The sequence below is a fragment of the Bidens hawaiensis genome, unplaced genomic scaffold (genome assembly GCF_021521415.1).
Source record: "Bidens hawaiensis isolate Kalapana, Puna unplaced genomic scaffold, B.hawaiensis_p1.1 tig00048953_1, whole genome shotgun sequence".
Taxonomy (NCBI): domain Eukaryota; kingdom Viridiplantae; phylum Streptophyta; class Magnoliopsida; order Asterales; family Asteraceae; genus Bidens; species Bidens hawaiensis.
Window position 1 is genome coordinate 68053 of NW_027498749.1, and position 12429 is coordinate 80481.

A 12429-nucleotide genomic window follows, 5' to 3' on the forward strand; every position below is an offset into this window, starting at 1 on the left:
CAATCTTCTTATCAAATAGCAAGAGGACTTTTATTTATTTCGACTTGTTAATTAGTTCTCTTTTATAAACAAAGGTAAAATCATTCATAAAGTCATCATCTTTAAGAAACGAATGTAAGAATCGTTATAAAGTCATTTCCCATTCGACTTAAAAAACTCGACCTCACAAACTAAATTAAAGAAGCACATCTCGTAGTAATTTTCATTCTAGCTGGTAAAACTAATCATTACTGTAGTTTTCTATAAACTAATAGAGATACAAAAAACTTATTGTTTTAACTACAATCTTTTAGATTGCTTTTGCTATACAAAAAAGGAGTTACAGTGCATCTTGTTGCTCGTATACTTGTCAATATATTGTAATTAGTTTTGTTTTTAAATGGATTACTCCACGGATCATACGAAAGAATAGTTGCGCATGAAAAAAAAACTTACAATCTAAGAGATCAAATTTACCATTCAAGTTCACAAATATTCCATCTTCCATCATATTATGATTATTATCAATTCAACAATGAACTCGACACACAAATTCTTGTTTTCTCCTACACTTAAAATAGTTTTGATCGATACTTCATGATGATATATCATAAACTGCATCTTTAATAAAAAAAATAACCAAAGACAAATTGTTCCAACATTATTCCCATGACTTTTTCTTATGAGAAGTCATGAGTTCAAGTTTCACTTGGAACATTTTGTTCGGGTTGAGCCAGAGGGTTTTCAGTTTTCACAACTATGGATTTCATCCTAGGGCAGGTGCACTGAGTCACCACGTTCTGATGCAGTTTTGGAAGCAATCAGTGACTCAAGAAACTAATTATTAATCAAAAGACGATAAATTAAACCGAAGTTCCACGAACTCAATAAACTTAAACAAAAGCTAACTTAACAATAAATCATAACACCTAGTTATATCAAACGAAAACAAAAAACATGAAAACTAGATAAACATTAAAACGGGATATTAAAATCTGGATTCAAATAAGAAGATGAATCTGCAACACGTTCCGTTTTTTGGACATATCATAGAAGGGCGATCAGCATCTACTCACGAAAAAGGGTTAACATTAAATAAACGAAAAGTGTAAGGATCGAAAATGAAACTTACATTTTAACGACCACAAAATACCTTTATGAATCTCATCTCTCTCTCTCTCTCTCTCTCTTACATTACACACAGCAATGACAACAGATCTCCTCCACATCTCTCTCCCACTTCACCACCCTCCATCCACCACCGTTAACTCCAAACCACCACTCATCTCACCCCATTCCGTTAACTTCAAACGCCGTTATGCCTACCTTTTCCGTCCACCACCACGCATCCTCCACAAACACCCACCTAACTTCCACGTCATCACAAATTCAGTTATCAACTCACCTTCACAAACCTCACACCAAACCTCACCGGAAGAAAAACCAGTTCTACTAGACGTCACCGGGATGATGAGCGGCGCGTGCGTCTCACGCGTGAAATCAATCCTCTCCTCCGACGCGCGAGTTGAATCCGTGGTAGTCAACATGCTGACGGAAACCGCAGCGGTTAGGTTAAACTTAACTGCTGACGTGGCTGTTAACGGTGTGAATGTGGCGGAGGAGTTAGGTAGGAGGTTAACGGAGTGTGGATTTCCGAGTAAGAGGAGAGTGCCGGGGATAGGGATAGAGGAGAAGGTGAGGAAGTGGAAGGAGACGGTGGCGAAGAAAGAGGCGTTGATGGTTGCGAGCCGGAATCGAGTCGTGTTTGCGTGGACGCTGGTGGCGTTGTGCTATGGATCGCACGCTTCGCATATCGCGCATTCGATAGGGGTTCATATCGGTCATGGTAATTGATTAGTTGCTGATTTCAGTAGAATTTAGTAGGTGAAGATGATGATAATGGATTTGTGTAGTTTTTTAGGTTTTGTAAAATGTTAAGTGTATAGGATGTTAGATTAACCTAATTTTGGTAGGTTGTGAGAATAATATTGAAATTGACTTTTAAGCAGTGTTGTAAACATTACTAGGCGCCAGTTGGGCGATATAGAGGTGGGCAATAAAACAGGTTAACCGACACGAGCCGAACCGAACCGGTTTGAAACCAATTATGTAATAACCAGTTTGGAACCGATTGAAACCGTAGGTTGGAAACTGATAATTCTCTAGTGTTTATAATATTCGGTGTATAGAATTGCATTGAACCTATAGAAGAGTTAATCTAGTTTTGGTAGTAAATCTAATTTTGGTAGGATGAGAGCAAAATTTTGAAAACAGATTGAATAATTATGAAAAGTGACTTTCAAGCAGTGTTTTAAGTTACATATTAAGTTCACATAATTACTGTTCACATAGTTTAACTCAAACGTAAACAATTATTAAATGTAAACATAATCAATTGCTTCTGGTTTTATCATGAATTGTCTTCCTAAGTTGTGAATCTAGCATGTGCAATCTAGTAGGAGATCTTAATAATTGATATGACTTTGTATTAAGTGTATAGAACATTATATTATTACATCAAACCTATAAGAGTGTAAATCTAGTTTCGTTAGGTTTAGGAAACTTTGGAAAACTGAAATCAATTGAATAATTATGAAATTGACTTTAAACAAACGCTTAAATTATTTAAACAAGGAAACTCAGTGTTGCAAAACTTGCTATTGGAGTTTTATATGTAATTTTTCAAACTTTATACACACACAAAATTTTTCAAAATTTTATATATAATTTTTCGAACTTATTAATCGATTTGGGTTAATAAGTATAATAATTCTTCAGATACAAAGATTTTGACCAATTTTGACTGACTTTGACCGGTTTTGACCGAAAATTGAGTGATTTTGATTGCCTTTGACCGATTAGTGATTTTTTGGCTGATTAGTTGAAATCGCATCGGCAGCCCAACGATTCAGTGAGTAATCAGTGAAAATCGCAACCTAAAACCGATTTTTACAACACTGAGGAAAGTTTCCATTAATAAATATAGCTAGATCTTGACATCTTATAGAGTTACTTTTTAGTATAGCATTTTTCATTTAACTACCTGAAATTCTTTAACTTTTGGTGTTTTACAGGTGCATTAATGGAGTTACTTCACAACTCCTATTTTAAAGGAAGTTTGGCTGTTGGTGCTTTGTTGGGACCTGGAAGAGGTTTGTTATAACTTTTCAATTTTGCTAGCTGTTTTTGGTTTTGCTCCAAGTTTCTTCTTTAAAATATACAAATGTTTGCTTCAATCGTAGCACTATTTGTCAGTATTGTGGATTATGACAGTTTTTGTAATGTAAGTTGATGATCATATAAGTTATTGTATATTGCTAAGACACTATATATGTAAGACATGTACTTTCATGAATGATAAGTTATTGTATATTGCTCATTAAGCAATCTTGAAACAACTGATTTAAGGAGGATTAGATATTTAACATGTAAATTAACTGAACAGGTTGAAGGTATGAGACAGGATAAGGCCCGGGAAACTTATTTTTTTTTACCAAAAGATAGAGAAATCCTTTCGCATTACGATTTAACTTAGAGAACCTAGTAAATTACATTCTAATGAATCACATATATTTAAATATGTCACAATTGACGGATTGGATTATTATATTCTCACATATATACAAATTTAAAGCAGATATAAGTTGAGTCACATTTGAAGCCTGCTCAAGTTTCAAGTATACAAGTGTGATTAGCAAAAATCTACCCACAGTACTAATAGTTAAAAGCCCATATTTATCTTCGTCGACAAATTGCCTAAATCTCCATACTTTTAAGTATGGTCCTTCTTCAGTCTTTGTTGATTGTTATTCTATCATTTACAAGCATACATTTCTTTATATATATATATATATATATTCTAATTTCTGTACACTTGTTTAAATGGAATTTTGTGCTATTTAACACAGTCAAAACACTTATGCTTGAACTATTCACTTACATATGTGACATCAAGTTATCATTTCCATGCATGTGTATAAAACTATAAACTATGGAGAAATCACATATAATAAGTCAATGGTGTCCTTTTTGCTGTAGTGCAATTGTTATGAACATCCAAAAAACAAAATAGAACATTATTTTCTTTTAAATTTTATGCTGATGTTGCTCAGGGTCACACATTTAGCTAATCACGTGATATTGTATCTTTCATTCTTTCTCAGATTTGCTTTCAGACGGTCTTAAGGCGTTCTTGAAGGGATCTCCAAACATGAACTCTCTTGTTGGATTCGGATCCATTGCAGCATTTATGATAAGTGCAGTGAGCATTTATTACATATAATTGCTGTTAATTTTATATACATTACACATTTCATAGTACTAATATGCTCCCCATCTTTTAGATCTCACTTCTTAACCCTGAGCTTGGATGGGATGCAACATTCTTTGATGAGCCGGTGTGTATACCGTAACTTATTGATTCTCTTTAGAGGTGGCTTACATATAATTTGATTGGTTAGGTTATGTTGTATTTTTAGCTGGTCAAGCTGGTAAACTCAAATATGCAAGTTATGAAATAACATCCAACTGTAAAATAAAATAAATTAGATAAAAAAGTAATGGGTCGAATGAGTAACAGATTGAAAGTAGGTCGGGGAGTGTTTTTAATTCATAAAACCTCCTAAAATAGATCTTATGAAAAACTGAGTTAAGTTTTGATAATCCAATCATTTTGTTGATTATAATTGACACACTAAGTAACTAACTATACTAAAAAGTAAAATTTTTGTGGACGCCCAGACATAGGCTTGTAAACGAACCGGACGAACACAAACGGAGCATGTTCGTGCTTGTTTATTTAATTTTAACATAGCAAACTATCGAAAATGAACAATTAAACGAGCAGGGTTTTCTTGTTCGCATTCGTTCATTCATTAACAGTATATAAGAACGGCTCACGAAATTGTACATATATGAATGGACATAACTGAGCTAGAATCAGTTAAAAGTGATCTGAAAAACAATGTATTGGGCCTAAAAAGTTACTAAATGAAGCTGTAACGGGCCATAATTTTTTAACGAATATATTAACGAAAGTAAACGAACACACATAAACAAACGTGAATGAACTAACAAATATAAATGGATGTAAACAAATGAACATGAATGAACAGTCATAGACATATATGAACGAATGAGAGATGTGTTCATGTTCATTCGCTTAACTTAATGAACAGATTCTTTTGTTCTTATCCGTTCGTTTACTAAATAAACGAACTTCCTGCCGAACGGTTCAAGTTCACTGAACGTTCGGTTCATTTGCAGGCCTATCTGGATAGAGTCGACCCAGCCTAAACAATTTTGACTGACACCCAAAGTTACACACTTGAACCAAATGTGCATGATGCTCCACTTACCCAATCTGTTCATGTTGCCACCTTTAGTTTTCTTCTCAATATGACCTTTTTGTACTTATAGTCACATATTAATTGCTCATTACCTTTGTTTAATGATAATATTATCTTGAACGGGCACTCTCATTTAGCATGCAGGTCATGCTTCTTGGTTTTGTTTTATTGGGACGTTCGCTCGAAGAAAGGGCAAGGCTTAGGGCATCTAGTGACATGAATGAATTATTAGTATGTTTATCTTTCAAAATATAAGATTACATATTTGGAAATTTTTTATAATATTTCAGAAAAGTATTAGCTGATAACAAACATGTTGCATACAATGTCTGCAGTCACTAATATCCACACAGTCAAGGCTAGTAATTTCTTCATCTGAAAGTAATGTTACAGACGGCAGCATATTAAGCTCTGATTCAATTTGCATTGAAGTCCCTACCGATGACGTTCGAGTTGGAGATTTGGTATTGGTTTTGCCCGGAGAAACGATTCCTGTTGATGTAAGTTCTATTAACTTCAAGTGAAACATTGTTATTCATATCTAACCCCTGCTCCACCCCACATCAACCCGGGTCAGAATGTGTTGTTTTAGAAAAAAAAGGGTACCCATCCACCTCCACCCTGAGTCAAAATGAGCTGTTTAGAAAAAGGGTCCCCACCCCATCACGCCCACCCCATTCCGGTGGTGGTGGCGGCTGTTTGTGGGGAAGGAGACAATGATGTGTGTGCCGGTGGCCGTGACGACAGAGGTGGAGTAGCGGTTGGCGGCGGCCACGGTGAAAAGTAGGTGAACACAAACAATGGTCATGGGCGGTGCTAACCCATTTGGTCCTTTTTTTCAAGTGAAGAAGTTTTATAACAGTTACTTGTTTTGACCCATTGACTAATTTGAGATGACCCAATTTGACCTGTTGACTAATTTAAGGTGACTCATTTTGATCTGTTGACTAATATAAGGTGACCCATATAGAATTTAGTTTTGCCCAAATTAACCCATTATTTGGGTCATGATTGCCACCTATAATTTTTTATTCACATCTAACACATGCTATAGTAGCATAATCATCTTAACAGCTATATTGTCGAGAAAATTAACCCATTTTTTTTTTCTTTTATTTTTATTGAAATGTTTGCCGGGGATCTGTCCCCTTTAAAAAAAAAATTCCTGGTGTGCATTTTGTAAGATTGCTTTAGTTTTGCAGGGAAAAGTTGTTGCGGGAAGAAGTGTTGTGGATGAGTCCATGCTAACAGGCGAGTCGCTTCCTGTGTTTAAGGTAGATGGCCTTTTAGTCTCGGCTGGAACAATAAACTGGGTATGATGTGGCAACTTGTTTAGTTATTAACCTTAAGCATGCAGAAATACCACACTCTTAAGTTTTATCTTCACATGATATACAAGATTACTCTTTGGGATTTAAATATGTGTGGTATTATGTTTTCCATAACATGACTTATTATAGCGAAGTAGGTTTGTAAACAGTAAACGAACACGAACGGGGTATGTCCGTGTTCATTTGTTTAATTTTAACTGAACAAACAATCAAAACACGAACAATTAAACTAAGAGGGTTTTCTTGTTCGTGTTTGTTTATGTTTGTTCATTAAGAGTATAAATGAACAGTTCACGAATGTAACTGAACATAGATGAACGAACATAACTTAGCTAAAACCAGTTAAAAGTGATGTGAAGAACAATGTGTTGGGTCTAAAAAGTTATTATAACTAGACTAATTTGTCATGGATCAAAAAATCTAAATGAATATTTTAACAAACGCAAAACAACGAAAATAGACGAACGCCCACGAACATAAATGAACGAACGAGACATGTGCTCACTTTGTGCTGAACGGTTCAAGAACTGTTCACTAAACGTTCGGTTCGGTTCGTTTACAGGATCATGACCTTGTTTAGGGTCATTTACAGGACCATGACCATGCTTGATTGTCTTTCAGGATGGTCCACTGAAAATTGAAGCTTCTTCCACAGGCTCCAACTCAACAATAACAAAGATTGTTAAAATGGTTAGTATTTTGTTTCAATATTAATATTTGTTTCCATAACAAAGGTTGCAAAAGTTATGTTATTTTAATAATAAAATTTTGGTATAAAATAATTTAGGTAGAGGATGCTCAAGGTCGTGAAGCACCTATACAAAGGCTTGCAGACTCGATTGCTGGCCCATTTGTCTACAGTGTTATGACCTTATCTGCAGCAACATTTGCCTTCTGGTAACTACTTATGTATCTTTTACCATAATATTGCAAGTATATGTTACTGATGCATATATTAAGTAGTGTATTGAAACATTTGGAACATATTTTCTATTTATTTACCACTAATTGTGATGTTGTTTTCTGCTTTTTTATTAAGGTACTATGCTGGGGTTCATGTTTTCCCTGATATGCTGCTTAATGACATTTCTGGCCCTGACGGAAACCCTCTACTTTTGAGCTTAAAGCTTTCCACTGATGTCTTGGTGAGGACAATCTTGTAATTTCGTCTGTTTATACTTTCCAAGCTATTTTAAATAAGCATCTGTAATTGTCCCTAAATACTTTTTAGGTTGTCTCTTGCCCATGTGCACTAGGGCTTGCAACACCAACTGCAATTCTTGTTGGAACCTCACTAGGTAAATAAAGGAATAAATAAATTATCATTTTAACGATTCACTTTACATTGTATCGCTTAAATTTCTTATATTTTTTGCTATTGATATGTGTCAGGAGCTAAACAAGGACTTCTTATTAGAGGAGGTGATGTGTTGGAACGCTTGGCAAACATAGACACTATTACTCTAGACAAGGTATTTGATTATAATGGCTGCTAGATTGATTCGCACTATCTCTTACGGGTCAAATGAGTAAAATAAAAAATAGCTTAAAATTAAACGGGTCTGAATTATATTTACATAGGTGTCACTTTTAGGCTCAAAGAGAACCAAAAACTGAAAAAAACTTTTGGTTTATCGGTTTTTGGTTTTCGCGACAGGTTCAGTTTGGTTTCGGTTTTGCCGTATGGGCTTGAAATTTTTGAGCCAAAAAAAGTTGGCTACAAAACAATTAATTTTCACCTCAAGTTTTTGCTAGTTTATGAATAATTAATTATTACATATTTGAGCCTATATATTTTGGGATACACCATTTGTTAGTCTCTCTATAACTTAATTAACATCCAAAAATAGAAGTTATAATCCATAAATTCAACAACAAACACTAAAAAATAAATGGTTTTTTCAGTTATTCGCTTTTCAATATATACAAAATCGAAACCAAACCGCAAAATTCAGTTTTAGAAAACACAAAACCGAACTGTTGGGTTTTTTTGTATGGCTAAGTTACGTTGGTTCGATTGCCTGTTAATTTGGTTTCAGTTCGGTTTTTTTGGTTTTCCACACGCTAACAAATCTGAAATGTATACCATTCTTGTTATGGGTCAACTCAATCTAACCTTATATGTTTAATCCTTTGACCCATTTAATCGCACGACCCATTTTGCTGACGTGTCTTCTCAATTTCTCATCCACAATTACCAGACCGGGACTCTAACGGAAGGAAAACCCGAGGTTTCTGGTGTTGCATCTTTCACTCATGCAGAAACCGAGATTCTCCAACTGGCAGCTGCAGTAGAAAAAACAGCATCACATCCCATTGCAAAGGCCATTATAGCAAAAGCCGAATCATTAAATATTGATATTCCAGTTACAAGTAGGCAGCTAGCAGAACCGGGTTTTGGGACTTTGGCTGAAGTTGATGGGCAGTTGATGGCCGTTGGATCTATGAAATGGGTTCATGAACGTTTCCAACACAGAAAAAACATTTCTGATATTATGAATTTGGAGAAAGATGTGATGCAAAAATCATCCGATGGTCGTTCATCATCGGATTATTCTCAGACTGTTGTTTTTGTTGGTCGGGAAGGTGAGGGAATCATTGGTGCTATTGGAATATCTGATAATTTGCGCCATGATGCCGAGTCTACCGTAAAAAGGTACTATTTCTTATTTTGTTTATTTTATGTTACAGGTACATCTATTTCCCAAACGATTATCCTTTACAAACATCCTTTCATTTTCAACATGATCACCACGTTTAACATTTATTAGTCATAACCAAGTCATTTATAGCGGTGTAAACGAGCCGAACTGAGCTAAAGCTCGTTTTTGTTTAAATTACAAGGGGCTTGAGCTCAGCTTGTGAGTGTAATTTTTCATGCTCAAAGTTTTAATCAATTTATATACATTTATAATTATAATTATTCTTTCTATATATGTTTTAAATATAATTTTATATATAACATGATATATGTTTAGTTCTTTTAATCATAGTTGTATAAAATAGTAATTATTAAAAATATTTAATATATTATAAAGAATTATATTAATAGGCTCGTTAGCCAGCTTGATAAGTGAAGATCTGGCTCAGGCTTGTTTATTTAACAAGCTTATCTTTAGGCTCAAGCATGTTTAAGCTCGGCTTGATTCTAGATTAACATATTTTATTGGGATGTTTGCTTGTTACTATTTGAAGGCTGCATGAGAAGAAGATTGAAACAATCCTGTTATCAGGAGACAGGGAAGAGGCAGTTGCAAGTGTAGCAAAGGCAGTTGGCATAGACACTCATCTCATCAATGCATCCTTAACTCCACAACAAAAATCTGGTGCCATCTCATCTCTGCAAAACTCGGGTCACCGTGTGGCGATGGTAAATTATTATTATTATTATTATTATTATTATTATTATTATTATTATTATTATTATTATTATTATTCATTAACCAACCGATAATTGCTACTATTAATATTATTATTATAGGTCGGGGATGGGATTAATGATGCACCTTCTTTGGCTCTAGCTGATGTTGGAATTGCTTTGCAAGTTGAAGGACAAGAAAATGCCGCCTCTAATGCAGCATCCATTATTCTTCTCGGGAACAAACTTTCACAAGTAAGCATTTTTACATAAATGGCCTTCCGGTGCACTAGATAACATTTCAGGTACTGTCTTTTTGGTTCTAATGACGGGGTCAATATTGACCCTGTTTACTTATGAACTGGTCAGCTGAGGCTGTTTATGTTTTATATCTAGCAGGTTGAATAAAAAATAGCTGGATACTAGTTATGCGTTAAAATTAGAGGTGTGCTTGAAACCGAAAAATCCAATCCTTAGTGGAATAAACCAAAGCCGAACAAAAACTGACAATTTGGTTTTATGTTTTCTTAAAACTGAACATTCCGTTCGGTTTTGGTTTTGCATATAATTAAAACCGAAAAGTCAAACCTCACAGAGTTTATAGCTTTATTTTTTTTAATTCTGAATTTGAAGTATTTATAAGAATTTACTAAATAGTACGCAAATAGTATAGCCCAAATTATTATAATCAATCATCAACAAACAAAAAGATTTAGGCCCAATGTTTTAGTCCCAAGTTCATTATTTTGGACCTAGTTTTCTTTCCGACCCCAAATGGAAAAACCGAAACCGAACCCAATATAAACCGAATGGTTTTCAAAAACCCAAAAACCGAATTCTTGGTTATGTGACATGTATGAATGATGGCAGGTGGTGGAGGCACTTGACCTTGCAAAAGCAACAATGTCAAAAGTTAACCAGAATTTATGTTGGGCTGTTGCATATAACCTCGTCGCAATCCCGGTTGCAGCCGGTGTTCTTCTTCCTCATTTTGATTTTGCAATGACACCTTCACTTTCAGGTGATTCACAGTTCTATTCATAAAAGTTTATTTGTTTATATAAATTTTAGTTATATGATGATTAACGGAAGTGTAAACCTTTGTTTTAATAAATAGGTGGATTGATGGCTTTTAGCTCAATATTTGTTGTCAGCAACTCTCTACTTTTACAACTTCATGGGTCCCACCAAAAACTGAAAAAGAAAACTGCCATACTCAAGTGAGGCTCTTCTATCTTTTGATAATTTATTGGTGTGATGTGGCACCCATGTAACTAGAGGAAATTAAACGGCTAGGCAAAGACGTAATAGTTTTTGTATCAATGTATGTATGCTATTGGTATCAACTGTTATGGTATATGATTGGTTGTCATGAAATAAGATTCACATTGTAACACATTTGATCTTGCAAGAACGACAAGAGGCGGATGCGCGGGTATTTTATGCAACATGCTAATAAATGTGTGTTTCTATTTATGTCGGAAATAAGAGCGGCAACAAGTACATGTGTGTTGTAATAACTTCGTGCATTCTTGGTTAGTTTTTACAATTCTACAATATTATTATTTAAAAAAGTATCGTCAATTTTTAGTTGGGTTTTAAATATTAATCAGCCAATTCTTAAAACCACGACTAATTGAATTAATGAAAGCAAATATATAAATTTAATTGACATAACATCGGTTAACTGTTATCATTCTATTTGTACAAACTTCGTAAATAACCAACATCAGGTTAATTGCAACACCTTTTCATTAAAAAAACAGCATAGAAATTTCTTTAAACAAATTGTTTCAACAAGTGTGGCTAGGGTGTGTACTTCCGGTAGAAAAACCAGAGCCTGAACAGGAATCGAATTTGACATGTTATTAAATCTAGGGACCGGACCAGCTAGGGTCGGGGTTGGGACTTGTTGGTCATTTTTTAAAAACCACAAACAATCGATTCAAAGAGATACATACCAAGAATATATGATTTCTAAAGTACCAGGATTAACAAACATTCTGGAAAACAACATTAATATAAATCTGAATTAGAACACGATACTAATATAACACTTGAATCATGTTTAATTGGTTATATAATAAATGTACAAACCAGTTAATAATCCACCCTACCATCTTCCTCTAATTTGCTTTTTGAGTGGCTTATTTTGAGTGTAGCCCTAAATTGGTGACTTCATCAAATGATAACACTTGGATTTTTCTCCTCTTTTTCATGTTTTCATCTTCCGCATAAGACTTCTTCACGTTTTAAATTACCGTTTTAAGCTTTTCTTCGATACCATCATCAATCATTCGCTTTCCCAAATCCATCTTTCTTTCGGTTTTCAACCCTGTTTCTTTGGATCCCAGTTTCTTGTCAGGAACACTAACCGATCTTCAAATTCCTGTTTCCTTTAGGGCTTTCGCAG

At 34.5% G+C, this 12429-nt stretch overlaps 1 protein-coding gene across 1 annotated transcript; it reads left to right on the plus strand.

Annotated features, from left to right (window-relative positions):
* Positions 1 to 1185: 1185 nt before the first annotated feature.
* On the plus strand, positions 1186 to 11435 carry LOC143597733 (copper-transporting ATPase PAA2, chloroplastic-like). The gene is made up of 17 exons (XM_077076147.1): positions 1186 to 1825; positions 3054 to 3131; positions 4143 to 4240; positions 4323 to 4376; positions 5472 to 5558; positions 5663 to 5827; positions 6530 to 6640; positions 7280 to 7348; positions 7446 to 7555; positions 7698 to 7803; positions 7890 to 7956; positions 8051 to 8130; positions 8860 to 9314; positions 9854 to 10028; positions 10140 to 10271; positions 10887 to 11037; positions 11134 to 11435. Exons 1-17 carry the CDS (start codon positions 1186 to 1188, stop codon positions 11238 to 11240), a joined length of 2685 nt encoding a protein of 894 aa, XP_076932262.1. The 3' UTR covers positions 11241 to 11435.
* Positions 11436 to 12429: the final 994 nt, after the last annotated feature.

Bases quoted from the DNA above. Each gene is read 5' to 3' on its own strand.
- LOC143597733 (XM_077076147.1), top strand. From the start codon at position 1,186: ATGACAACAGATCTCCTCCACATCTCTCTCCCACTTCACCACCCTCCA. The intron at 3,132-4,142 runs GTTTGTTATAAC...ATTCTTTCTCAG, and splicing joins TTTGTTGGGACCTGGAAGAG to ATTTGCTTTCAGACGGTCTT. The intron at 6,641-7,279 runs GTATGATGTGGC...ATTGTCTTTCAG, and splicing joins CGGCTGGAACAATAAACTGG to GATGGTCCACTGAAAATTGA.